Source organism: Psittacula echo (genome assembly GCF_963264785.1).
Source record: "Psittacula echo genome assembly, chromosome: 5".
Classification (NCBI taxonomy): domain Eukaryota; kingdom Metazoa; phylum Chordata; class Aves; order Psittaciformes; family Psittacidae; genus Psittacula; species Psittacula echo.
In genome coordinates, this window is record NC_137739.1 from 52,163,891 (window position 1) to 52,191,620 (window position 27,730).

At 39.8% G+C, this 27,730-nt stretch overlaps 3 protein-coding genes across 5 annotated transcripts; 2 read left to right on the forward strand and 1 right to left on the reverse strand.

Annotated features, from left to right (window-relative positions):
• Positions 1–7,087, forward strand: GEMIN2 (gem nuclear organelle associated protein 2). Of its 2 annotated transcripts, XM_080617235.1 has the most exons (10): positions 1–212; positions 811–895; positions 2,105–2,194; positions 3,615–3,674; positions 3,836–3,946; positions 4,529–4,573; positions 5,280–5,348; positions 5,649–5,759; positions 5,962–6,020; positions 6,339–7,087. In XM_080617235.1, the coding sequence occupies exons 1-10, from the start codon at positions 91–93 to the stop codon at positions 6,376–6,378; spliced, it is 792 nt and encodes a 263-aa protein (XP_080473361.1). In that variant the 5' UTR covers positions 1–90; the 3' UTR covers positions 6,379–7,087. The 2 variants fall into 2 exon arrangements, with proteins under 2 accessions (XP_080473361.1, XP_080473362.1); XM_080617236.1 differs by lacking the exon at positions 4,529–4,573.
• Positions 7,088–8,392: 1,305 nt separating this feature from the next.
• Positions 8,393–14,267, reverse strand: TRAPPC6B (trafficking protein particle complex subunit 6B). Of its 2 annotated transcripts, XM_080617238.1 has the most exons (6): positions 13,810–14,267; positions 13,662–13,729; positions 12,439–12,556; positions 10,932–11,015; positions 9,801–9,894; positions 8,393–9,224 (listed from the first exon to the last, which is right to left on the reverse strand). In XM_080617238.1, exons 1-6 carry the CDS (start codon positions 13,888–13,890, stop codon positions 9,193–9,195), a joined length of 477 nt encoding a protein of 158 aa, XP_080473364.1. In that variant the 5' UTR covers positions 13,891–14,267; the 3' UTR covers positions 8,393–9,192. The 2 variants fall into 2 exon arrangements, with proteins under 2 accessions (XP_080473364.1, XP_080473363.1); XM_080617237.1 differs by lacking the exon at positions 10,932–11,015 and having other exon boundaries at positions 13,810–14,023.
• Positions 14,268–15,452: 1,185 nt separating this feature from the next.
• PNN (pinin, desmosome associated protein) lies at positions 15,453–26,191 on the forward strand. The gene is made up of 9 exons (XM_080617234.1): positions 15,453–15,870; positions 16,253–16,324; positions 17,221–17,289; positions 18,437–18,509; positions 18,594–18,688; positions 20,622–20,697; positions 22,389–22,544; positions 22,831–22,969; positions 24,031–26,191. The coding sequence occupies exons 1-9, from the start codon at positions 15,758–15,760 to the stop codon at positions 25,317–25,319; spliced, it is 2,082 nt and encodes a 693-aa protein (XP_080473360.1). The 5' UTR covers positions 15,453–15,757; the 3' UTR covers positions 25,320–26,191.
• Positions 26,192–27,730: the final 1,539 nt, after the last annotated feature.

Genomic DNA, 27,730 nt, shown 5'->3' on the forward strand with positions numbered 1-27,730 from the left:
TCTCGCGAGAACACTCGCACCGCTTCCCAGTGGCACCCTGTGAGGCAGTTTCTGTCATCGCGGGGTGTTCGTAGCGCTGGCGCTGAGGCCATGGAGTCGGGTATAGAGGAGCTGATGCCGCGACTGCTGCCTGTGGAAGACTGTGACTTGGCTGAGGACTTCGACCCCACGGTGCCTCCCAGGACACCTCAGGAGTATCTGAAGCGCGTCCAGTGAGTGGCTGGTGGGCTGGCGTCACATGCCTGCGAGCGGGGCAGCAGCCGGTGCTACCCGGGTCGAGTTTCGCGCTGCTGTGCTGCCGCTAGCCCGCCAACCGCAACCAGAAGAGCCGTTTCGCCGGTGCTCCCGGCGCAGCGGAATCCTGTCTGGTATCGCGGCTAAACCTATCCGCTTTCTGCGAGGCTGCTGCTGCTTCTTCGCTGGGGCTGTGTCGTGTCCGCGGCGTGTCTCTCGGCCGGTCGGTGCCCCACAGCGCTATTCGCAGCTCCGGGACCGGTGCTGCTCGGTTTTCACCGGGAGGAGGGAGCCCTAGCGCCCGGCTCTCCGTGCCAGCCGCGGTGGGAGGCCTCGCTGCGGGAAGCGGTGCGCTGTTTAGGCGGGTTAGAATGTAAGCAAGCTCCGAAGTGGCTGGAGCAGCTATATATAAGCTGAGAGTACTCGATCTATCACTCTCAAGTCAAACTTTCCGTAAGAATTCCCGCTGTATCCAGTGTTTTACATACCTGAAGATTTGTGCAGGTGCAGTCTTTCAGAGGTGTGCTGCATATGACCACCTGTTATAAACAGGAAAAAGTGGATTTTATTTTGCAGGATTGAAGCAGCTCGATGTCCGGATGTGGTCGTGGCACAAATAGACCCCAGAAAACTGAGGAAGAAGCAGACAGTGAATGTTTCAGTAAGTCTGAAAACTTTTACACGTTGGTTTGGGTTTTGGTTTGTTTTGGGTTTTTTTGAGAGAGAGGGAAAAAAAAAAAGTGGGAAAGATGTTAACATAAAGTTTGTACTACTTTGGGGAATATTTGGCATAACTAAATAGCACTGCTGGATTTTAAAAGCATCTACAGGATTAGATTAAATGTCAGGGATTGAAGAAACACCTGTTTCACTGCTGGGTAACAGCAGGCTTTATAATTGCTCTAAACTGATAATGTCTATGCTACTTGATACACAGCAAGCTGTTCTGTTTGTCTCAGGAAATCTAATATTGAATTAAATTTCACAAATATTTAATCATAAAACCTGCATAAACTTTAGAAAGCTATCTCCATATTTATATTTAGGTTTAAATATGTATCTAGGGTAAGGGCAGTACATACAGCTATACTTTACAAAAGTTAGATGAAATTTTAGCACTGCTTCTTTTGGTTTTGGTGTAATATTTTATTGCACTATTTCCTGACTGCCCAAGTAGATTTTTCTGTTGTCACATTGCCCCTGCCAGCTTGGTTTTCAATCTACTTTCAAATTGTTTGAGAGACCAAGATTGTCTTTCTCTAGTGAAAACTCTGTAATCTGAAATTTCACTACTACATTGCTCAAGAAAAGTTTCTAGTACTGACATACAACCATGTAACTTCTGTGACCATTCTCTTCATTTGTCTTTGTAGTGATGTTCTTAAACATTTGTAGAAAGATTTTTTTTTTTTTTAATAACTCTTTTATCTTAATCTTTAAAGAGGTTGTATCTACTTAATTGTCAGCTAATTCTAAAACATATTTTTGTGGTCTTCTTTCTTCCTTCTACTATATTGGCAAGTAGAATGCTTCAGATTCATAGCAACTGTCCAAGATAAGGATAGCACCCTGCTTTTTATAAACAGGGAAGTTTAAGGCAGAACACTGCTAGAAAGAAGACCTTAAGTAATTGACAGTGTATTTTGAAGGCCTAAGTTTTCTTCTTATTTGCATACAAGAAGAGTCAGAAGAAATTTTTTCTAAACCAATTGGTAAGTCAGTCTCGTATGTGGTCATGATTTACCTTTCTTAAATGAAGATTTAAAGAGTATTGTCTACCTCATAGTAAATGTTTACTGACTCTCTTGCTCTTAAGGATTCTTCTTATAAAGCTTTCTTTGCATTATAATTATTGCCAGTGTTTTCTTAGATTTCTGGATGTCAGCCTGCTCCTGAAGGATACTCCCCAACACTCAAGTGGCAGCAGCAGCAAGTGGCCAATTTCTCAGCTGTTCGTCAGGTACAAAACGGGGGGTGTGAGGGGACTGTGCATAGAACACCCCTGTGCTTATGGGGGACAACCTCGCATCTAGTGTAGAAGTGTTATGACTTTATGATAGGACAGATGTTTGTAGGCAAATGTTTTAAGTTCTTGGGGGGAAAGAAATTCATTATATGCTATGTGGCTTTTAAACTGCTGATAAAATTCTTGAGTCATGTTTAAAGAAAAAAATCTGCTTCTACTTCAGCAAAATATCTGTTGGTGTTTAGATTAAATGATGTTGAGTAGCTGAGGGAGGACATAAGCCCCTGTGATGTTATCTGGTTATATTAAAACCTAGTACCAGCATGAATGTTCTACAGAACTCAACATCAACTGAAAAAACAAGTGGATTCTAACCCATGAGGAGATTCATGTATATACAACACAGTCTCCATTTAGAATATTGACAGTGTTGGCACCCATTACATGGAGAGATATTGACTTGGTAAAATGTATTTGCAAGGTTGTGTTAGCACAGACTTTTCCATACTGCACTGCTCTTAAATAACCAACTGCACTGAATTTCCTATAGCACTCAATTTTGCATGAGCTCATTTACCCTGTTTTGTCAGGGAAATAAATTGGTGAAGGTGGGGGTCTGTACTGCTGCATCTACATTGTAAATATTAGCTGAGCTAGCCGTTATTTCTACAAGGCATCACATTGCATAATATGTATTGTGCATAATCTGAGGTTTTAGTGGAACAAGCAAACTTACATCTAAAGGTATATTCATTGTACAGATATTCCTTTTATACCCAAATGAATTCTCTTCTCATCTGTGCCAGAATTAACACTTTGAAGTATTAGAGTATTTTAAAAATATTTTAGAATAAAAAGAGCATCAGAAGTTACTTGTTCAAACACTATGCATCAGCTGCTGTTACACACAGCATTTTTAGTGGTCGCTTTTACTGCTACAATAACAATTGAGTTAGGGGGAAAATTTCTTCTGTTACAGAAAGTTTACACTTTGTACAGGAAACTGTCCAGCAGGCCAATTTTTATTATATGGCATCCCTGTCAGGTAGAAGAAGTACCCTAGGAAAGCACGCTTTTTTTCTAACAGTTCTGTAGATATCTGATAGAGATACAGACCACTGCTGGAAACACGATATTGGCTTTATGTGTGGGTTTGGACCAAATCAGCTTTTTTCATAAGCTTTAGAGACTTTAAAATTCCTTCAGCTTTAACATTACTTCCAAAAACCCAGCATGAGCAGCTTAGTTTCATTTATACTGAGAGGCATGGCAACTGTTTAGCCAGTTATGCCTCTACTGATTTATAGAACATCATAAAATAGAATTTTTATGCATTTTAAGAACAATGAAGAGTAGCTATGGCTAGGATAAAATAACTGCAAAGTTGAACTGTGGTTTCATTTTAATTACTCAGAGCCTGAACAAGCACCGAGATCACTGGAAGTCACAACATTTGGACAGCAATGTTACTATGGTGAGTAGAATTCATAGCAGTGCTGGGGGGGGGTGGTTCAGGTCTTTAAATCTGTGGTTAATCTTGCTTTACAGTCTAATGCAACATCTTGATCATATTATCAAGTCTTTTCTTTGGTGTCTTCAATATAGCAGTATTTCACAGTTTTCATTTGTTTTTAGCCAAAACCAGAGGATGAAGAAGGCTGGAAGAAGTTCTGCCTGGGTGAAAGAATATACTTGGAAATAGATACACAATCTGATGATGAAAGTCTAGGAATCGATTACATAAAGGTGAGTATAGAACTTTTATCTAATTTTCAGACGCTATTTTCAAGAATAACTTCCAGAAACAACCCTGTTGTTTATTACCACCTTGTGCTATGTAGAAAGACTCTCTCTTGTGAGAAATTCCCCTTTTTCTTCCCCTTTAAGTGGAAACCAAGTGAAGCAGAGAACAAGTCTGTCCCTATAGTCAAAAAGTTAGTTTCTTCATGTTACCAGCTAAAGCACACTACTTTGTTGCTCACTGAACTGAAGGGAAAGCTTTCTGCATAATATGCTTTAGTGTTTTGTTGAATGGTGATTTGTGGCTCCTCTCCTTATATGTGCTATCCTACAAACATGTCCTTCACTGTTGCATTTTGAAAAAACAAAACTAACAGATACCTGGAAAAGCAAGGTTCTTTGATACCAAATTTGACTGGACCTTATCTTGAATTTGCTTGAAGACTTTTTAAAAACGGAGTTCAAAGCTCAGAATAGACTTCCAATTCACTACAAATGTCTGAGCACCACATTAAAATGTTAGTATGTTCTAAGTAGAACAAAAATGTCTATGATAATGTCTGCATTTTCCAACCTGATTTTTTTCAGGTTGGCTTTCCCCCTCTGCTAAGTATTGTAAGCAGAATGAATCAGGTAAGCCTACCTCTTAGAATTGCATAGTGACATTGCATAAATGATTATTTCTCATATTTTATCTGTTGCAGGTATTACCTATTTTTGTGTGCTAGAGTAGGCAACTGTTTATTACAAATGCTATTCATTGTACAAGAAAAACAATCACTATCTGACCTTCAGCTACAAACAGCTTTACTAGTTAACATTCATTGTGACTAGTTTTAAAAGTATTTCGTCCTTGTAATTTCTCAAGAACACTTCATGTTTAATTTTCTTGCTGAAGGGCCCATTAGGTGCTTAACAGTGTTTTAAGATTTCTCAGTGTTTTAAGTGCAGTCCTGATGCTCAGTTGTGAACTCCTACATACATTGCAAGGCTGTAGTAATCGCATTTATCTTTACTACTATGTTTTCCACTAGTCACCTTTATAGAAAACAACCAGTCAGCATGATGCTTCTTTCCTTATCTGTAGCTACTTACCCCTAACTTTTTGTTGACACAGAAGATTAATTCATTCCAGGAACTGGTGCTTTAACACTTGCTTTACCCTTGTATGTAACTTCAACCTGGAATAAATACCATATAGCATCACAGAGTAGAAATTCATAATGTGCATAATTTTTTAAAATCGCATTTCTTTTTATATAATAATCCTTTGGGTAGAAGGACAGTAGAACAAAACATTTCAGGTATTTTATTGTCTCTTTCTGTTCCTCTTTTAAAGGCAACAGTAACCACTGTCTTGGAATACCTGATCAGCTGGTTTGGGGAGAAAAAATTTACTCCAGAACTGGTAATTTTTAATTTGTTCTAATTACTTGTACATGAACACATTAAACAGGGGATAAATTGTTCATAATTCTCTATGAAAATGTTTTAGGTTCTGAAGAGTATGTATCATTTTCAGTTACTGTCAAAACTTTGATTAGGGTAGTGTCTCATTGGGCTTTCAAAACTTTCAATTCTGACAGTAACACTTACATGCAACTTTGTTTTGAGACCTATGCTCCAGTCCTGCTTTATATAACAAGAACTGCATGAAACTTCAATGAAATGCTCATAATTAAAAACTTTGTTATTTGAATCTACACAGGGTAGATGGCTTTATGCACTGTTGGCATGCCTTGAAAAACCTCTGCTACCTGAAGCTCACTCCCTTATTCGACAGCTGGCAAGACGATGCTCAGAAGTCAGAGTATTAGAGGTAAGATTTAATGCTATATTGCACAAAGGACTTGCTGGACTTAGCAAGTTATAAGATGAATGATTTTTCAGTTCTTGGTAAGTAATTTTTTCATGTCCTAAGTTTGCTTTGAAGATGAAGGGAAGATTACAAGCACATGTAACAGCTTTTCTGTTTGACACAGGTAACAAATGACCTGTTATAACATTTATTCCTCTTTCAGGAGAACAAGAATGAAGAACAAATATCAGCTCTGAACTTGATAATCTGCTTAGTTAGCAGGTAATGTGACTTACATACCTAAAACAGTAGAGGATGTCCAGAATAAAATGTGTGATAACTTGTCCTAACCTAGATTCTTTGAAAGTGAAAATAAAGTACCCTGGGGCCTATGTAGCAAATACACTTGGGTAAAAGGACTTGAGATAAACTTAAGAGTGAAAAAAACATATTGGTATCCTGAGACAAGCCCCCAAACTGCAAAGCTATAATTATGGTAAAAACGCTGAAAGAAGTGCTAGAAAGCAAGGGATCTAACAACTTGGAGCATAGTAATGTTGCATTAGAGGTTTCTTACCATATTCTACTTCTCACCACTAGGTACTTCGATCAGCGTGACTTGGCTGATGAGCCTTCCTAGACTGTTTTGAGAATATGAAGTATTTTGTGTTGTCATAGTACAAACAGCATTGTTGGAGTTAACAGCAAGACACTGCACTGTTCAGACCTGAAGTACGATACAACCCCTTCAGAGTTCCCTTATGATAATGCACTTGGGACAGCTATGAATAACTTCAGCTGAGCCGTAGCACAAATTGTCAATGTCTTTGGTATCATCATCATCACAAAATGGTCAATGAAGGGTCTGACATCATCTCTCAAGGTACTGTCTCTGTAAACTACATTCTTGGTTAGAAATTTCTACCATATGTGTCATCCTGTGGACACTGCTATTAAGTGAAATCTGAGGTTACATTACAAATGGGTTGTTCTTTATCTAACACACACCCACTGAAGTCTTTCTTTTAAAAAACTGAAGCATTTTGAAGAGGTTTTATAAATATCATGGCTTTTCTCATTCTTCCTGCTATTCAACGGCAGCCTTACCATAGAAATCTACACAACTAGGACTGAATGTGTTCTTTGAAGCTTTGGTTCCTGAGCTTAAGCATGGCTAAGCAGTTCAACTATAGCCACTAAGTTCCTTAAACAATTTAATAAAACATGAACACTATTACTTTTGGAGTAATAATGCTCTTTTTAATAAACAGTTGCAGAAACCAGTGAAATTTACGCAGCTGTATTCAGTACTTTTAATAGTAGCATTTATTAAACAATGAACAAATTTATTTTCTGTATGGTATCTTGACAAATACATGAGCTTGCCTATTTATATATTTAACATGGAGTGCTTCATTAGGAGTATCAGCATCTGCTTGGTACATATATGACTCCCTCTGGTTCTAATTATCTTCAGTAATTAAAAATTTGTGTTAAAAGAACTATGAATTCTGTTGACAGCAGGAAATTGATAAACAGTGTTAACTGATACCTGCTTTTGGTTTATTGTAGAATTTAAGTCCCTCCCCTTGCTATTAGTAATCATTAACTACAACCATTTACCAATAAACCTTTAGTATGTCTTTGAATGATTGCCACTTTTGTATCTGGAATAGTAGTCTTAAATGCTAAGTGAAAAATCAAACTGAATTACAGTAAATACTAGACTTTTAATTCTGGAGATGTAAGTAGAAATGATTCTATATGGTCTATGATACTGAATGTCTACCACACTGCAGATGCCTAAGGTGATGACATTGAGATGTCCATCTATTATATAGTGCAAATTATTTCTAGTCTTTTTAGTAACATTTTCAGCATGTTGAAAGCAGCAGCTGGCAACTGAAGAACCCATGAAATGCAAGAATACTAGTTAGCTGGTTTTCTACCCCTACAGTTACAAACAAGTCTGAGGAATAAAGGTAAACAACCACCACAGCCTTCCTATAAACCACTAGTGTAAGAACCCAGCATTTTCAGTCAAACAGCTGATCCCCATTGAGTACCATACCACTTTAATTACTTTCCTCTATAATAGTGGGACAGCACTTCACTAGTTTGAGTTCTGCTCTAGATGTTTCCTAGAACTGTCAATTTATTCAGCTACAACTAATCTGAACTAGCATTCACGGTGCCTGGAAAGATCGGAATTTCATGCATCTTAAGCTCAAGTATAACAGACCCCTGGTTATTGCATTTATAATCTATAGTTTGCCAGCTTGTAGTAGCTCCCTAGAAAAGGCTTGGTCCAGTACAAACTTCAGACCTTCCCTAGAGCTTACAGAGGGTCTTGTCTACCATGAAACTGGACAACACTTCTCCCAACACAGAATGTAGTTACAACAATCAAAGGTGCTATCTTAATACATTAGCTTTTCTAGTTAGCCTGTTGTATGCTAGTCTATACAAAGTAGAAACTGCCTCACTATCACAAGGCATTCTCACACTTCTGAATGAACATCGTTAAGTTTCTGTTGTGATTCATTTGAATGTATAAAGCCTGAACCTGCCAACAGGAAAATCTCACAGCAGAATTCATTAAAAGTTTTAACAAGATGTTTTCATGCTTACCTACAGCAGGAGATATGCTGTTTGGCAAATCTTCTAACAAGTATCTAGCAAACCCCTATGTCCTCAAGAGTCTTGGTGATGTCTTTATAGGTTCTTGCAGGCCTAATCATCTTCCTGCACATGCTCATAATTGAAGTAAGGTGTAGCCAGCAATTAAAAATGACTATGTTAATACTGAGTTTATGCATGAGCCAGTATAGATGACCTTAGCCATAAAATTATTCTGACACAAAAAATGGTTGTTAATTAGGTAGGAGGAACTGTTTAACTATGTAGAAATAAGTTCTCTCCTGCCCCATATCATTTCTACAGGGGAAATAAGCCTCCACTGAACACCACTAATAAAGGGGTTTGGTTTACTTGCTAATGGCTTCTTCAGAAGAATTTCAGAAGAATCAGAAATACAAAAGCAATTGCTGCCTCATGGTTCAGAGTGGATAGAGGAAGGCAGCAGTTGGGCGTTCATGTGAGGTGACACAAAACATTAGTTCTTTAATGCAGTTTAGTCTTGGTCAGGCTTTTACTCTATTCTCAAGATATGCCTCCTATCTTCCATATGTGCTGCTTTGGTAACTGAAATGTTTTGATGAAAACTTTTGATTAGATGTTTTTTTCTACCATGCAGACATGAATACTTTGGTATAGAATAAATTTCATACCAAGATGCAAGGATAGTGTTAAGTTAATTTGTTGAATGTTTATTACATATTTTGGAATTGTGCTGCACACTGCTATAATTTACAAGCTACATACAGGGCTGAACCAAGATACGGACTCCACACACAAAAGATTTTTAAGGTAGACACCCAGATTTGAATGTGCTCTACATCTTCTGTATCATCACCTGAAATTTACCTGCAAAGAAAAAGAGTCAGATCAAAGTATCAACATTGGGTTTTTTCCAAGCAATTTAGCATTAAATTTAACTCCAGCTGAACTGCTTTATCTTCTCTTTCTTTTCTTTTTTAAAGTTGATCCATTTCTCACATCACAACAGTTTTGTCAGCTAAATTTAGAATTCATGCAAAGACCTTGGAAAGTTTTTTTAGTTCACCTTAAGCAGCTTGGATAGTTACAATGGATTTCTCATTCTTTCTTAATGACTTCTGTAGAGAAAGAGCTGTTCTGGTTGTTTTTTATCTTCACTTGTTCAAATGGCCTTCTGGGCATACATCTTATGTATTTGATGCTTAAATATAAATACAACTTTTTAGTTTTGCTTTCCACTCAGTATCATGGAGGTTCACCTTCTGTCAGTAATTTCTAAATACTAAAGCATTTAGTGACAAGCTGTACCCTGAAGTTCATAATGACTCCTATGGCCCAGCAGCTTCAAACTAATCCCACCTTGAAAAATGCTTATACAGTGATGAAGTCAATAAGGAAAGTTAACAAGTAAACAAATAATTGAATACTCCAAGAACTACTTACATGCAGGCATTGATGAAACTTCAGCTGTTACAATACTCTTTATTCCCAAATTTGATAGGCCTCCTCTGATTAGTCCACAGGTAAATGCTAAATACTAAACATAAAGTTGCATTTTTAATAAATGTGAAGGTTGAAGCTTGTTGCTAAAGATGAAACTAAGTACTCAAGAACAAGACATAGCACTTGGACAACATAAAACTATGGAGATTCCGTTACTGTGCTCAAGAGACTTCATCATCTCCAGCAGATGAAAGCTCTGATACATGGTGCAGCAGAGCTCACAATACAGATCTGTCTTGTTAGAGACACTATCTTGAGTCTCTTGTTTCTGTTTCCATTATACCTGTCAGAGCTTCATATCCTTAAAATGATTATTCCCAAGACATAGCTAAATTAGCAACTGGTATTAAAGTCAATGAAGGAGAAACAGTCCAAGACAGCATTCTTGCACAGATCACATCTTAGAATACAAAGGCCTACAGATATCTAGAATATATGCTGTAAACCAGAAGAAACATCTTGCCAAACACCAAGAAAAATAAACCCAAGGACAGTAGCCTTCAACTGTGATGACTATGAAGATTAAGAGGCCATAAAATGGAACTGAATGCCCCATTTCTTACATCTGCCTGAACCAAAGTGCTATATAAGAGTTTCTGCAGAAGCACTGATTTTACTTACCTAAACTATTACTCTCAGCGTCTACACTCAAAACCATTTTTAACTGGTGGAAGATCTTTCCACATGTTTATATAATCTCAGAAGCTTGTTCTAGGTAACAAATAGCATCTTCCAATTATGTTTTGGATATTTAAAAAAAAAAAAAAAAGCTTCAGAAAGTACATGCTTTCTGAATTTCAAGAATTTGTGTGGTAGTGGCAGACCAGCTCCTACCATCAAGTAACTCAAACATGACAACAGCAAGTTTCACAACAACTATGACTATTTCTTGAACCATAAATCAAATCCAGTGTTCCAAAACGAGGTGTATTTCTAAAAGCTCGGGTTTTGGAGACTAAACTTTGGCTGCCCTTTTGAACAGTTTGCATCCATTCAATTACATAAAGTTATCATTAATAAATCAAGGTAATTCAAACTGGTAGATCTCAAAGATATAAAACCGAAGGGTACCTTTGGTGCATGTTCTAAATACTGCTTTCCTGCAGACATTTGTGTCAAGAGACGAAATTTATTGTCCTGAAGGACATAAATACCCTATTAAAAAAAAAAAGTTTTTTTCAGTTGCATATGCAGTAACATGGAATCAGCATTTTATGTGATTTGATTTGTAGATATAAATGTTCGCAGGTTGAAAAATCTAAAAAAATGCAATTTTAGATTAAGGTACATGTGATTTAAATGGTATTATTTACTTATATGAAATATCAAAATAAAAGATACTTAATTGTGAGTTTATAACAAACCCCCTACATAATAGTATGATTAGTTAACCCTAAAAAAACATCTGTTTACATTTTTGGAAGAGTCCTTCCAGTACTCAAAAACAATAGCTCCATATTAAAAAGTCTTTGTCAATATACCAAATGCATGCCGATTTTTACATTCAAATCTTAATTTTCATTCTTATTCTCAAATTCAGTGAGAATTATCTTCTTTAATAGTGATACAGGCGACAACACCCAGCAGATGATCAAATTAAAAGTCTGGTATATTCTATATTACAATTTTGTGCCACAATATGCGTTTTAATAAATTAAGTATGAACACACAGTATAGCTTCTTCTACACCTGTCATTTTAATTTCTTTGTTAATGACTGTGCTACCTTAGAACTTCATAACCCTTCAACTTAGATTAAGGCCGCATATGCAATTGAGACCTAAGCTAAATACTGCAGCTTTCTTTGACTTCAAAAACAGATTTCTAAGGTAATAATTATCTCTTAAAGTTATTACTTGGTAAACAGCTCACTGAAAAATAAAACCTATTTTATTTGGCACAACGCTTGTAAAAAAAAAAAATCTCATGTTCCAACTTTGATATAACAGGAAAATGGCCATAAGAAAGTCATTCAAAAGGAAGAAGATTGTTTTACTCTAGCAAAATTATTTTAATCTTGCTGCAAGAACTGTGGCTGTTAATGCAGGAAAGGACATAGATACAATGCAGTGTTACCAACATGTAAATTTGGGAACTTTTTCACTGTTTCTTTTATAAGTTCAGCAGAGTGCAACTGCTGAAAACTGTAACTACTCCTCAAAATGAAAACAAAAAATACTTCAAGGCAGCCACTCTGTTTAAATACGTTAAGACAGCAATATCACTTTCTCAAACTAGTTTTCTAAAATTTATTGGGAAATAACAGTAAAAAGTTCCTGTTTAAGTGTTAATCAATTGTAACCATTACTGTCCTGTCAGTTTGTAGCTCTGCAGCAGCGAATAGGAAATTCAAAGCATTTAGTCTTTCCAAACAGGGTGGCAATAAAGACAACACAAGCAATTACTAACTTGTGTTCTGAAGCTACATGCTAACATGAACCTTAAAAACATACTTTTAAAACAAAATAACGAACATTTTGGGTTTCTTATAATTCTAGACTACGGAAAACAAAAATATGCTACTAACTCAGAACTCTTACTGATTCTGCAAGTTAAATCTTACTCTACAGCATTAGTACCTGATGATTAGTCCTTAGGTTATCTATTTGTTTTCTGAATACAGTTGTCCAAAAATCTTTGCAAATGAACTTCATAATATCTAGTTCATCCTTGAACCTGGCAGTATCTTTTGTAAACCTAAGAGATAAGTGAGAAATATATCAATAACGAAAGTATGCACAACTTGACCAATTAAACAGGAAAAAATGGTACTACGCACATTATTTTTGAGGCCGTTATAGAAATTAGTTTTTCAGCATGTTGTGGCATCACTTTGTATTCCTCGACTATTTTAACTTAAGAGCAAGTATTAATACCTGCAACATGACAGCAGAATAAATGTTTTAATTATATGACTAGTAAAGACAGTTGAAGTACAGAAAGATGCAAAGCACTGCATCAGTTTTATCTTCAACTAAACGTCTAAATAGAAGATAAACAAAAAGCTCACACCTACTGCTTCAAAGGAGTCCTTCAAATGTGCTAAAAAGCACTATCGCAAAGGAACAAACGTGAAACTTGTTCCCACTTCCCAAAAAGGGATCTACTTTCTCTAGCTTATGTGAGAATTCTCTCCCTTTATCCTCCTTAAGGGTCTTCATCTGACACTAAAGCACCACTTTGTAAAATGAAAGCATGATTTCAGAAGCTCAGAGTCTCCACACCACCTCGGAAGTAGGGTGCTGAAGTTGGATGTGCATCCCCAAAGCGCCTGGGGAAACAAGGAGGCAACGTGCTTGGTTTCAAAGTTTCAATGACTCAGAGTGTTTTCGAGAAACATAGTAGCCAATCGTAAAATTACATTTATGAAGGAGAAGAAAACCATGAAACATCCCAGAAATAGGAAACATACCAAAGTATGTCTACGAACACTGCAATTAAAAGGGATTGTACGCATTAAAAGTAACCATACACCTTGACTCCGTTTTCATGACAGAAAGCGCCGCAAAAATATATAGCCCAAAACTTCCCTGTGGTATTCAAACACAGGTCCCCGCAAGAATGAGATACCAAAAGACAGGATGGCAGGTCTAGTAAGAGGAGCACACCCGCATCATAGCTTTCTGTCCACTCAGGGGAGCCAGCAGCTTTCCACCGAGCTGGCGAACCCTGCCGGGACCCAGCAGGCCGGGAGTAAGGGGGCACGGGCTCCCGCAGCGTAACCTCCCGAGGATGGCAGCGCCCACTGGCGGGGGAGCAGGAAGAGAGGCACGGCAAGGGGCCGGCCGCGGCGAGGACTCACCTCTCGATCAGCCCCTGCCCGACACGGAAGCCCATGCTCTCTAGCTTAGTGGTGCAGCGGCCGTTTTCCTGCAAGAAACAAGGCGCAGCCGTAGCATTAGCCCCAGCCGCTACCGGGCGGCTCCCCGGGCGGCCCCGGCCCCTCTCACCCCTTCACCCTGCTCAGCGGCACGGTACAGCCCCGCCACCATCTCGTTGTGCAGCAGCAGGAAGAGCGCCTCGTCAGCCATTTCCGCTCCGCAGCAGATCCCCCCGCCCGGTGCCGCCGCAACGGCCAGCTGCCGCCAGACCCGGTACTGCCGCCGTCGCCGCCCCGCCCCTTCCGGCTGCACAGCGCTGCTGGCTGAGGAGAGGCAACACAGCGGCGACAGCCGGGATGGCTTTCCCGGACGGGGAACCGCTTGGCGTTCCCATCCGCCGCCGGCCGAAGCCTCTTCTGAGGCAGAACACGGGCCTTTACGTATCGCTTTCTCGAGCCCGCTGCCTGGGGCGGTGGCGCGAACCGGGACTCCACAAGCGAGTGCCCTGACGGGGACTGAACCGGGGGGGGGGGGCAATCTCGTCTTTTCTGATTCTGAGAAAACTCCAGGAATAAACTCGCCAACAGAGTTTCAAGTTGACAAGGAGATATTCTTTATTGCGGCGCCGGGAGACGCGGGAGATAGCTCCTTCTAACGTGTGTCCCCGCATTGTTATACAGGCCGTTCTTATATAGTCACTGGGCACACATACATATTCCTGAGGGTACACACGAATTACATCATTTTCCAGAAAGTTTCTCACATGCATACAAAAATGTGATGGTGGTCTTTACGGGTCGTTTACTTCTCCCAACCGTCTTCATAACTTCTGACAGTCTTTGAAGCACCAACTTAATTAACATTACAGACATAGCAATCATCCTGTCCTACTTATCAGTTAAACTGCTCCCATCCTGGACAACTGCTAGTCCCGCATACTCTTACACCAGCTTAGTGGGTTCATTAACACCACAAACATAGCAATCATCCTGTCCTTCTACTTATCAGTTAGTTTAACTGTGCCCATCCTGGACATCTGCTAGTCCCAGATACTCCCCATCCCCAGGTCCTGTTTTTCTATTCTGCTTTTCTTGCACTTTTTGTACTAAGGTCCTAAGGACCTAAAACTGTGTCAACTGCCTTCAAGCACCGCAGTTATGTTCCATTACAAAGCCATCAAACTTAACGTTACTTAGAACTGATTACATTGTGCTTTTGTTTCTCCCTGCCTCACTTCCCTGAGGAGCTGCCCCTTCCCGCCTCACTCCTGAAACCGGAAGGAATAGACGCGCGTGGGGAGTTACTGCCTTCACAACGTCACTCGCTCATTCAACTTCCACTTCCCGCCGCTGCGCGGAAAGGCAGCGGCCGCCTGCGGGAGAGAAGCGCAGCCACACACCGGGGATAACACCCGGAGACGGGGTCCTACAGCCGCTGAGCGGAGAGCCGGCTGGCGAGGCCCACACCGCGCAGCCACGGGAGACAGGATGAGAGGCAGCGCTCAAACCGCTGCTACCGGGCCCGCACGACACTGGACAGCCCGCCAGCCTTGCGTAACGCCGCCTCCTATTGGCTCCCCTGGCACTGCGGCGCCTGTAGCGGGGCGGTGATTGGCCCCTGTCTAAGCCGCCCGCGTGCTAGCTCGTCGGCCCGATAGGGGGTGGGAAAGTAGGAGTGTCCCAGGTGGGTGAGGATAAATGCCCTCGAAGTGGCTTTCTGATTGGGCTGCAGGTAAATGACGAATGTGAATGCTCATTAGCTCTGAGTGACGTCACTCCAGCGGCACCTGTGGTGATTTGTGGAGCTGGCAGGCAAAGGTTTCCGCTAATTGGTGGGCTGGGGTGCCAGTCCACTTCTGGACTCTGTGATTGGTGAACTCTAACGGTGGGCCCTTTCCTCTGGTGCCAGATTATTGGCGGTCGGAGGCGGGCTGCTGTGCGGCTATTGGCTGCGGTGTCCTAGCCCGCGGCTGCTGGAGTGGTGGGCCTCTAGGCGGGCCGCGCGTGGGCGGAGCCTCTCCTCTTGCTACCCAGCGGTGCCTTGCGCTTGGCCCTGTGTAGGCCGTGCGGTAGGCGGGATGGCGGTTGCCGTGCGCGCGCTTCAGGAGCAGCTGGAGAAGGCCAAGGAGAGCCTCAGGCACGTCGACGAGAACATCCGCAAGCTCACGGGCAGGGACCCCAATGATGTGAGGTGAGGCGAGGCGGGGGGCGAGATGCGGCCAGGCCAGGCCAGGCTAGGCCGGGACGGGGCTGAGGCGAGGGGAGCCGTGGGGCGCCGTGCTGGTGTCCCGGAGATGGGGGGAGGCGTGCGGGGGGTGTGTGACGAGAAGCTGCCCGCACACTCCGCTAGACCCCCGCACCCTGTTCAGGGCCATTTTCCTTTCTCCGGCGCAGCACGTGGGGGGGTTGGCTTGACTGGTGGTGTCCGCCTGTCGTGGCGGGGGGTGGGGGACGGTGATGGCCGCGGGCACCTCTGGCTGAGCGAGCTGCAGCGCCCCGAAGAGACGCCTTGCGGCGTGGCATGGGAGGGGGGCCGGGCAGGTACCGCTAACAGCGCCCGCTGTCTCTTGCAGGCCCCCTCAAAACAGACTGTTAGCCCTCACAGGCCCTGGTGGAGGTAGGGGGCGTGGGAGCTTATTGCTAAGGTAAGGAGCTGCACAACATGTAGTGGGGTTTGTGCCACCCTTTGCCCTGACATTGCTTTGCTGTCCTTGCACTGGATTGTTATGTGTTTCTCCTCTTATCCCGTTGCTTAGTGTACTGCTGTTTCAGTGAGCAGGCACCAAAGCAGGCCAACGGGGCATTTGGGGTTATATGTCACCACCTGTAATATAAAGTACCTTCTCATTCTGAATTATAACAAATTTTAATTAACGGCTTTCCCTAATGTTTTCAGCTATTAGCCTGAAATATAATGGGAAACATGAAAGTTAAGGGAGGTGTTATGTGCTTTCTGGAACCTTGTCTCTTTAAAATCGTTCAAAATCAGTCTCTCAATAATTAAGAAACTGGCAACTGTTCCAGAGAGAATAGTAAGAGTTGAAGTTGACAGGAATTTTAAAGCACTTGTAAGTAAACCCAGCAGTGGTTTATTGTGGGCGGTGTGTATTATTTTATTTTATTTCCTTTTTATGTTTTTTCCTCCTTTCTCCCAAGTAAAATGGAAAGGTCAACTTTTGTTCAGTTGTTCCTTCTTAATGAAGTATGTAGTGGATATTTTTGTTGAATTTCAGTATTAAACTGCTGGTTAAGGCTCCATACATCTTAAATTATTGTGAATATGAACACTTGAACATCATGGAGCTCCTTGTTCTTATCCAGTTACTCGATTAAGTGACTGCAGAAATTCAAGTTTAAATTAGTTGGCCCCCAAGCAATATGTTTAAATGCTTTATTGCAGTAGTAACAGTGAATGATGATACAGCTGAGTATTTATTGTTATATCATGACCATAAAGCCAAAATACATTTGATTATGCAGGCTTAAGGTGGGCCTGAAGTTAGCCAAACTTGTTCTGAGATCACAAGTATTTTCTGTTTAGGCGTGGATTCTCGGATAGTGGAGGAGGACCCCCAGCCAAACAGAGGGATCTTGAAGGGGCAACCAGTAGGTGGGTGTGAAACTGATACAGAGAACTTGCTTTATCAGGATGAGAATTTATAATAGTGGACTTAAAATACTTAGATTCAGTAACTGTTAATTTGTGATGACTTTCACTGTCTTCTTTAGAGATTGCATATTCAAGAGTTACTGGAAATAAATCTGGATTATCGTAATTGACTGATGAAGTCTTTTTTCATACCTTGTAGCAATGTAAAGATTATAGCAATAACAAAAAGATACAGCAATATAAAGATTCTTGGAATTTTCTTTTTTACTTTGTGTACAGTTGGTTATATGATATTGTGCCTTGTAGTCCAGATTTGTTTTACCGTAGGCACAGATTCAACTTACTGAATGGGAGATCTCAGTCATAATTCAATGTGTACAGTGTGACCATAGACTCAGATTCTGAGCTTTCACATCTGGATGCAGATCAGATGTCACTGAATACAGTGAGCTTCATTCTATGGGCTCTTCAGTGCAGTGGTAGTTCTTGACTAAAGCAAGCTTTTGAAAAATTCAAAGCTTTTGAATTTTTGAGTTAATGCAAAATGAATACTGTAAAACAGCTCTACCAGTAGTATAAAGTGCTGTGCCACAAAGCTGAGCATGAAAGCTGAAAATAACTTTTATTTAATACACTGTCTAGTTGTTCTTTATTAAAGCCTCAGTTCATCCAAATTCTCAGGTTGTAAGTGCTCTGCCCCCATTTCTGGATGTATTTGGCTGCATAACAAATATTATTTCCATTTGAAAAAATCATACCAACATTTATATCTTGATACATTTAAATTTGTCTCATGATCCCCTCGTATCAGTAGCCATTTTAGAGATTTAGAAAAGTAAAAACATCAAAACCAAGAAATAAATTCCAAAGGTATCTTAAAAAGTCAAGCATGGTAGTGATGTGGGCTCTTCTGCCTTCCTTTATTGTGCAAGTTGTATTAAAACTTGAACTGTGTTCTCTCACTGATTTTTGCAAACAGTAGATTCTGTCTGTAAAATGCTACTTACTGATCATGGGAACAGTCAAGAGAATTTTACTGGAAGTGTTGGTTCTTCTGTCTAGATACGCTGACTTGTATTTTTCTCATGTTAGAACAGATGCTGTCCTAAATATATGTTCTCTAGTGACCGCTAATGATTTTTCTTAGGCTGGGTGGAGAACGTCGGACAAGAAGAGAATCACGCCAAGAAAGCGACGCAGAGGATGATGATATTAAAAAGGTAATACATGGTAAATGGAGCTGTGCAGGAAGCAACATACTTTTCCTGAGCAGTAATGAAGTAGTTTATTTTTCTTTGTTGTAGCCAGCGTTGCCATCTTCTGTTGTTGCTACCTCCAAAGAGCGAACACGTCGAGACCTTATACAAGATCAAAATATGGATGAGAAAGGAAAACAAAGGTATGCAAAAATCTCTTTTAAGCACCAACATGGTACTTCTCTGTGCTAGCGTAGGAGGTAGTTTTACATTTTAAAAGTATTGTGCATATGCTGTTATGTATCAGAGATGATGCTGAAGATGTACCATAGTGGTATAAAATTGATTTTTTTTTTATTTTTTTTTTTTAAATACTCTCTTAAAATACTTCAGAGCAGTAGCAACACATTGTTCACATAACTGACAGGAGTTCTACTTCTTAAGCCACCTACCAGAATAGGTTTGCTAGTGCTATTGCCAGTGATCATCCTTGAGTGAGACAGAAATACATATAGCTTCAGTGGTTATTTAACATTTTGGACTGTTAACAGCTGTCTTGGTACATCATTTATTTTGTTGGTTGAAGGAGGCTTTTCTTTTGTTTGCTTTTTGTTTCGTTGGGTTGTGGTTTATTGGCTTTTTAAAGCAGTAGTTCCAAGTTCCATCATATTTCTTATTAGTTTCAGACTCGTTGTGTATACAGTCTAACTGTCCTTTTGCCCACTTTTTAGATTCCTCCTACATATATCTCTCCCTCTCTTCCCCCATATTTTATTTGTGTCAGGGTAGCTCCTGAAAATTCTTGCTGAAGTGCAGCTCTATTGGGAAGAGGTGTTGGAAAAGCAAATTTGCAAGTCTGTCCAACCTCTTAGATTCTATCTGCTTCAGTCTGCAACTCTGCTGGTGCAATAATAACCCATACCTCAAATAAGTAGAAGGATAAGAACTGGAATAAGGAACTTACTAGCTTCTCTGATAAGGCCCACAGGTCAGTTAGCACAGAAAAGTCACTTTGCTTGCTTTGTTTACAGTTGCAACATTGCTAGCAGACTGCTGTTACTTCCATCACCAGTTTCCAACTTTCCTCACAGAAGGAATTTCAGAATTCTTAGTGGACTTCCTAGAGATTCAGGCGCTAAAAGTATGTTCCCTCAGAATTGTAGTTGTATTGTTTTGCCCTTCAGTAGTCTCTTGGGGAGATGAGAAAACCAGTGTTGGTCTCTGTATGACTTGTGCTATAAAGAGGCTCTTTAAGGGGACAGCATCCATTGGACTCTTGATTTTGCTCAGTGTCTTCTGGGATGTCACTTATATAGAGATACCCTTTGAGTAAAGTAATCTCTGGGTCTCAATTCTTCATTTGTTTCTATTTCTACTGTTTAATATACAAGTACCTTTACGTTTCCATGTCAGGTTTGTGCCACTGTAGTAGAATAGTAAAGAGAGTAGCATTTCCTTTCTTAAATCAGTAAAATTTCAAGCCAAATAAGAGTTTGCCTCTTGCAGTAAAGAAAGAAAAGATGAAATTCAAGCAATTAGTTCTTGTTCAGAAGAAGGGAATTCCTTGAACTGGATGAAAGCAGTTCTGGTTTCATCCCACAGTGCAGTGTCTTGTAGAAGATACTGTTAGGCAGACTGTGACAGATAAACTTTAACTCCCCTTTGGCTCTATTTCTCTTTAATCCTCTGAGCGAGGCGGGGGAGTATGTTTTTTCAGAAAGCCCAGTGACCTTCCAGTTCACTGCCTTATTGATGGCTCACACTGTGTTTATTCAAGCTGTTCTTCAGTACTCTCTGCTTTTGCATTTTTTTAATCTTTTACATTTCCTTAGTGTCATTATTTCCAGATGTAAAATGTGCAAGCTTAAAATTTTTCCAGTGCTATCTGTGCTGTGTTACGGATCAGAGCTGTGTCTTACTCTTAAGCAGAATATGATATGTCACTGTAAATTATATCCTTGACTGTTGGCACAGTCAATAGGTGTTCTATTGCTACTGGCATAGAGTAATACTGAGCCTTTAAAAATAAATGTCTCTGAGGTAGGAGGTTTCTCTGATTTGTATGGAAATAAAAATCTTGGGACTTGGACTGAATCTCAGTCTTCTTTTTTAATGTGTTTTTTTTTGTTTATTCAGGAATCGACGTATATTTGGCTTGTTGATGGGCACTCTTCAAAAATTTAAACAGGAGTCCACAGTTGCTACTGAAAGGGTATTTATTTTTAGTTTTATCAGATTATAAATAGTAAAGCAAAATTGTGTGGTTAATCTGATTCATATAGGAATGAAAATTCCTCAGGTTGTAGGCTGCAGGTGCAACAAATTGGTAAAAGTGCATATAGGTTTTGGTTTTTTTTTTAGTTTAGTGGAATTGGGAATTTAGTGGAATTTCATGACTTCACAGCACTTTTTCTGACCATTGCAGAAGTGAAAAAGCAAGGTTTTGCTGATTGTTTTAATTGCTGTCCATATTTAAAACGCAAAGTGGATTATCTTTTTCTTCTTGTTTTACTTATTTGGGGATTGTTTCAAAGTAAATGGAAGTTAATCAGGTTAACTATTTAATAGGCCATAGGCTACTTCTGTAAGTGGCGGTGGTTCAGTATTGCTGAAGCAGTGCCCACCCTGATTTGTTCCAGATGTTTAGATTATAACCAACCAAGTATACAGACATATATGGTTGTATCGTGCTATCCGGTTTACTACAGATGGCTTCCTCCACCCAGTATGGATTATAAGAATACCCCGCTTCTCATGAACGGACATGTAATTGTACTGAAATGAAGGCTTTGCTTAGTGTAGTGGCAATTTCGAAGAACTTGTGTATAGCATGGCGGTAACCTTATTCCTAGTGTGTCCTTTTAAATTGTGAAGGATACAGTATTTGTTTACACTTGCCCTAAATGGGTTATTCAGCTGATACATACCTTTAGATTAAAAACAGTGTTTGAAAGTTCTACTTTCAGCAGTCTGGTGGAAGCAGATAGAGTCTTTAAAACCTTTTCTGTGTAGTGTTAGTATATCTGGCTTGCAGTGCTGGTACTGATTACTTTCAGATGGGGTATTTTCATATCCTCCTGTTTTATCTATCTTGTGATGTAGCACATGAGAAACGACCAGAGTTCTGTTGCCTGCTTGCCTTTAGAACAAGAAAATATTGATGAGGATGGTTTAGAAACAGAATCCTTATCTAATTTATAGTAGTATGTATTTGCATAAAGAGATTTTGAGGAGTTACTGCTTTTTGCAACATTTTTCTGAGAATTTGTGTAGACATTGTTCTCTTCATACATAAAAAGCTGCTATAAATCAAAGTAGAGGCCTGAAAAGTGCTACAATGTAGCTATTTAGTTGTTCAGGCACTAAAATGTGTTCTTTATTAGACAACTATTGTACAGTCTGAGCATATGGCTGTGTAGGACATACAAACAGGGCATTCCTGGATTATAGTAGTATATCTAATTAGCAATTAATATAGTGGAAGTATTTGCAATGTAATTTGTTTTGTTGGTCACAGACACCAGTCTGCAGTCCTTCATTTGTGTCTGGGCAAGTTGACTTTTTCCCCTCCAAGTGGAATACTTGAAATCTATTTCTCTCTTTTTTGCCATTGGGGGAAAAAAAAAAAACATATTGAAGCTTGTACTGAAAGTTCAAATCCAAACTGAATGATAAAAAAGGAGACAGAAATAGGGCCCTGTAATTTTATACTTAACCTCACAAAAAATGAGGTGCCAGCAAGCACTGACACTATTTTCTTCCATTATTTGTAGTTTAGGAGATGCTTCTTAGTGAGTCTTTAGGAATGCCTTTAATGGAGTAAATAAAAATTTTAAGTGGCCCAAACTAGAATGCTTTCTTGATTAAGAAAAAATATTTAAGATATTTCTTTGTTTATTTTAGCAAAAAAGACGCCAAGAAATTGAACAAAAACTTGAAGTGCAGGCAGAGGAAGAAAGAAAGCAAGTTGAAAATGAAAGGCGAGAACTGTTTGAAGAAAGACGTGCTAAACAGACAGAGCTGCGGTTACTGGAGCAAAAAGTTGAGCTTGCCCAGTTGGTGAGTTTTAGTTTTGCTTTTGATCTTTCTCCTGTTTAAACTGTTCTTGTGTATTCTTTACTGTGAGGGTGGTGAGGCACTGGAATGGGTTGCCCAGAGAGGTTGTGAGTGCTCCATCCTTGACGGTTTTCAAGGCCAGGTTGGATGAGGCCTTGGGTGGCATGGTTTAGTGTGAGGTGTCCCTGCCCATGGCAGGGGGGTTGGAACTAGATGATCTTAAGCTCCTTTCCAACCCTAACTATTCTATGATTCTATGATCTTAGGGTTATTTTCTTTTATTTCTCAGCAAGAAGAATGGAATGAACATAATGCCAAAATAATTAAATACATAAGAACAAAGACAAAACCCCACTTATTCTACATACCTGGCAGAATGTGTCCTGCTACTCAGAAGTTGATGGAAGAGTCACAAAAAAAGATGAATGGTAAGTGGCCTTTGTGATACAAAGGCCCTTGTTCTTGCCTCCCTTTGTTTGCTGTATACATTTCTTTTAAGCTTGTGCTGAAATACATAGATTTCAGGACAAACTGTTCTTGCATAGGTGTTCATTACAAGTGAACATGACTCTTTCAGTGACTTATTTTTGTCGGATGTGCTTTGATTCTCTTAAGAGAAGTCAAAAGGGGTGTATGTGTGATCACAGAGATATGTTTAAAACAGTCCTTTCTATTAATTAGCTGTATATATACCACTGCACAGATGTATACCAGTGCAGCAACTTAGGTTTTGAAAAAGCAGAATCTGTGGATTGAAGACCTGAGAAAATGCAGGATTTTACTAAGGATATGAGAAGCATTTTCTTAAGCACAGCACTAAACTTTATAATAATTTTTTTTGCCTTAATGTGTCTTCATTTCTGTTTCACAGGATGACTATATTTTTCTTTTGGAAAACAATTTAAAATACTCCGGTTGATGGTAGTCTTACTGTTCTTTTTTTATCAAACTGAGAATGTATTTGGTGGTTTGGTTTGGGGTTTTTTTATTTTATTTTTTTGTTAAGGAGCTGCTTTGTCATGTGGGGTTGGGGGATGAGAGAAGCTAGCTCGCTCGTCTGAGTATTTACATCATTTAAGCTTTCTTAATACCTAACGAGCTTTTTGCTGATTCTTACTGTCTTTTGTTTACCTTAGGAAGTATAACTTTGTTAATATATAAATACCAGGAAATGAAGTTATTATTTTGATATACTTTTGATTGGATTGGTGTAAGTGAAGTCAAAAACTCTTTTTGTTAGCTTAGATTTAGGGCTTTACTGTTCTGATGCTCAGCTGAGCTGACTATCACTATTCCCTTTGCTTTGTTTTTTAAGGTAACTAGCAATCTTTTTCATTATGCATGAATGGGTTGCTAATTCAGAATGAGTAAAGATGCAGTACTTATAAGTGAAAACAATTTCATAACTTATTAGCTTATCGTTAAGGGGAACCTAGACTTCAGTGTCTGTACATTATCTGAAACTACTATTTATGCATTTATTCCCTAGCGCTCTTTGAAAGCAGGCGAAATGAATTTGCGGAGCAGATTAACAAAATGGAAGCCAGGCCCAGAAGACAGTCTGTGAAGGAAAAAGAACAGCAGGAGGTGCAGAATGAAGAAAAGAAGCAAGAACAGAACAAGGAGCAGGAGGAGGGTAAGATGCCTCAGCAGGTGGAAGAGTTGGAGACAGGTAATCAGCACAATGATGTAGAAATGGAGGAGGTAGGGGAGGAGAAGGGAAAAACAGGTTCAGGGCATAGTGATGCAGAGAAAGAACAGGAAGAGGATGAACAGAAACATGAAATGGAGATTAAGGTAGAAGAGGCTACTGAGGTGAGGGAGAATGATAAGCAACAGGATGGTCAGCATGAAGAGGTCACAGTTGTAAAAGAGGAAAGTGAAAACATTCAGCCAGTGGATTATGAGCAGGATGTGGCTGAAATGAATGATGCAGGTGATATAGAACCTGTAGAAAATGCAAATGGCAAGGAAGTGGAACCAGAAACAGAGTGTGATGCTCAGCCAGAAAAAGGGTGTAACGTGCCTTCTCCCAAGAAGGAGAGAGGTACCAAACCAGAAATTGAAGCTGAACCTGAAGAAAAACAAGAGAAGGCACCTGAAGGTCAGCCAGAACCTGTGGCTGAGCCTCCATCTCAGCCACAGTCTGTGCCACTGTCACAGTCACCTCAGTTGTCTCAGTTTACTCAGGATACAGAGCCCCAGGCAGACAAGGATGAAAATGCTGTGGTGTCTGTAAAGGTAGCTGAGGCACAGACAGAGCAGAATCAGACACCCAGTGCAGAAATTAAGGGTAAGACTAGGAGTAGAAGCAGGGGTAGGGCAGGGAACAAAACTGGTAAGACTCATAGCCATAGTAGCAGCAGCAGTAGCAGTAGTAGTACTTCAAGCAGTACTAGTAGTGGAAGTAGTTCCAGCACTGGCAGCACTAGCAGCCGGAGTAGTTCCACCACCAGCAGCACTACAAGTGGAAGTACTAGCAGGGACAGTAGCAGCAGTAGCTCTAGCAGTAGTGGAAGTAGAAGTCGTAGCCGAGGAAGAGGGCATAACAGAGATAGAAAACGCAGAAGGAGCACAGACAGGAAGCGGAGGGATGCTTCAGGAGTAGATAGAAGTCACAAGTCTTCAAAAGGTGGGAGTAGAGATACCAAAAGCTCAAAGGATAAAAGTTCAAGATCTGACAGAAAGAGATCCATATCAGAAAGTAGTCGGTCAGGGAAGAGAACTTCACGGAGTGAAAGAGATCGTAAATCAGACAGGAAAGACAAAAGGCGTTAACAGAAGAGACCAAGCTTCCTTAGTGTAATCTTTGCAGCGGAAGATTATTTGAGTGAAAGGATTCCTTGTAAGGAGGAGGAGAAGGCTGCCTTAAGAATTGCATGCTGTAAAAAATCTTTTGGAAAACAAATGCAGACTGTTTACCAGGCATTCTTGTACTTTTTACATAATTTTGTAAAAGGTTACTTACCAAAACATTGTGAAGTTCCTGAAAATGTAAAAATAAAGGATTAACACTCCTTTGCATCTTTTTTTAAATATCCTGTACTCATTAAGATCCTCTGTATATTTTAATAGGCAAATCTTTAAGTAGATGCGATCGCTTCTGTATCATACACTTTTTTCTTTTTTTTTTTTTTTTTGTAGAAATAAATGTGCATTTTAAATAAATTGAGATGTCCTGTTGACAATTAAGTTCCCATTTTAGATCATATGTAGGGAGGCAATATTGCAGGAAATGTAAAATTTTGCTTTTCCCTTCTATTCTTTGTGAGACTGGGCATCTTAAGACCCAGTAAAGGGAGCAATCTCTCCAGTGCTGGGTAGGAAGGGAAAATAATTGATTTGACTCTATACTTTTTTGTTCTGTAATCACAAGCTCTTGCTCAATTCTGTCTTCCAGTTTTATAAAACCTTTTCCTATCCATAGGCAAGCAGTGATTAGATGAGAATGTTAACACTGCCAAGATAGCTCAAGTCAGTCTGGAATACCATTCTTATCTGCCTTCTGCAGGTACTTTGGTAGTATGTACATCTATGTTCTGGAGACAGTTAATCTGTTTAATGATGTTCCTTGCTTTGATGGCCAGTGGACGAAAGACTTCAGCTTGCTTCTCAACCAGGATTCTCTTTATTTTAGCTACAGACTAACATTTGATCCCTTCATACCACTAGGAATAATTACATTGCAGTGTTGGAGTTACCTGGGACTACCTAATACTAATGTTATGTGTGTGCAAGAATGATTTCTGAATGTGTTTAATACAACTGGAAGTGGTATGGTGTTATCCATGAAGGTGAATACTGGTTTTATATCATTTTGTATGGAAAACAATAACATGTTGCTGTTCTGTACATGTGCAAATAAATGTGGCTTTGTAGACTACTCTCGATGCCTATGATGTTTTCTATAGCACAGGTGTATTTCCTTAGTCTTTCTACTTTTAAAGTGTGAATCGTAATTACAGGTGGCTGTACCTTAGAAGCTCTATATTGAAAATTGTTCTCATAGACTTCAGTTAATGCCTATTAACTGAACATGAAACACTGCTATAATCCATGTTGTCTTGGCAGGAAGAATTCTCATATTGTAGACCAGGTAGCCCAAGAGAGATTTTGGAATGGAAATGAGATTTAAGCTTCCTTTAGTGTAAGAAATGCCATATATTCCCCATTTTTCTGGAATATGGAGCAGACTCTTGGGAAGTTCTACTTTGGGATGGTGTCAGGTTTTGGATTTTTCATCTGAACTCAGAGTAGTGACAGTCTTTTGTGTTATAAAGTGCTGAACTTCCTGGCTTCAACAAATGTGTCTAGCAAGGGATGGAGTGTTCTTTCAGCACAAATAGAAGCAATGAGATGGTTCCTCAGGCTCTCCTCAACAAGTTTAATACCTTATTCTGACTGTTCAGTCCATTTGTCACATGAGTATTCTATCTGCCTCTGCTTATCTACAACTGAGAATCATTTTTAGTTCTTGTTTGGTCTCCGTATTTTTTTCAAAGAAATGTGATTTAATGTGCCACCTTTTTTGAAGGACAAGCACAAATTCAAGTGCCTTATTGAAGACATTAAATAGCAGTTTACCACAGGGAGCAAACTTTTATACAAAGTAGCTGATTGTTACTGGCTTACATGTTTCAACTAACTTCACATTTCAAATTGCCTTTGGAAGCCTCATGCTCCACCTTAACATTGTGTATTTTTAAGGTTTCTTATTTTGAGCTTAGTTGGGTGATTCATTGCTGTAGTACATTTACTGTACAGGTTTTTAATGGCTGATACTGCAGTCATGCAGATTGCTGGTCAGAAACCACTCTTTCAGAGGTGCGAATTAACAGGGTTCATAAAAAATAATGTGGTGGTTCCCGGTAACGGAAGTTGGGGTTGGGTTGGTTATGTTGGTTTGGGTGTATTGCAGGCACGAATGTGTTTTTGGCAAGGTGAAAATACAGAGGCTTTGTTGCTGAGTACAAGGCTGGTAGTTTAAAGTTTGTTAGAAGAAACTGCCATGGTTAAACTGTTACAAGCTGAAACATGACGTTGCTATAAGGGTACATATCTTCAAATTCCTGCTCCTTTATTTAAGGTGGTGTCTGTGTTTAGAACAGCTTCATTGTGTGTATTCAAAGAAAATCTGAACATATTTTTTGTGTGGAAAGTAGGTATTGGTGAACTAAACACCCCCCTCC

Excerpts from the sequence above, each read along its gene's own strand:
- GEMIN2 (XM_080617235.1), top strand. The coding sequence starts at position 91 with ATGGAGTCGGGTATAGAGGAGCTGATGCCGCGACTGCTGCCTGTGGAA. Across the intron at positions 2,195-3,614 it reads ATTTCTCAGCTGTTCGTCAG|AGCCTGAACAAGCACCGAGA; the intron begins GTACAAAACGGG and ends TTAATTACTCAG. Across the intron at positions 4,574-5,279 it reads TTGTAAGCAGAATGAATCAG|GCAACAGTAACCACTGTCTT; the intron begins GTAAGCCTACCT and ends CCTCTTTTAAAG.
- TRAPPC6B (XM_080617238.1), bottom strand. The coding sequence starts at position 13,890 with ATGGCTGACGAGGCGCTCTTCCTGCTGCTGCACAACGAGATGGTGGCG. Across the intron at positions 13,730-13,809 it reads CCGCTGAGCAGGGTGAAGGG|GAAAACGGCCGCTGCACCAC; the intron begins GTGAGAGGGGCC and ends TGTTTCTTGCAG. Across the intron at positions 9,895-10,931 it reads ATTTAGAACATGCACCAAAG|TATTTAGCATTTACCTGTGG; the intron begins GTACCCTTCGGT and ends CTTTATGTTTAG.
- PNN (XM_080617234.1), top strand. The coding sequence starts at position 15,758 with ATGGCGGTTGCCGTGCGCGCGCTTCAGGAGCAGCTGGAGAAGGCCAAG. Across the intron at positions 20,698-22,388 it reads CCACAGTTGCTACTGAAAGG|CAAAAAAGACGCCAAGAAAT; the intron begins GTATTTATTTTT and ends TGTTTATTTTAG. Across the intron at positions 22,545-22,830 it reads AAGTTGAGCTTGCCCAGTTG|CAAGAAGAATGGAATGAACA; the intron begins GTGAGTTTTAGT and ends TTTATTTCTCAG.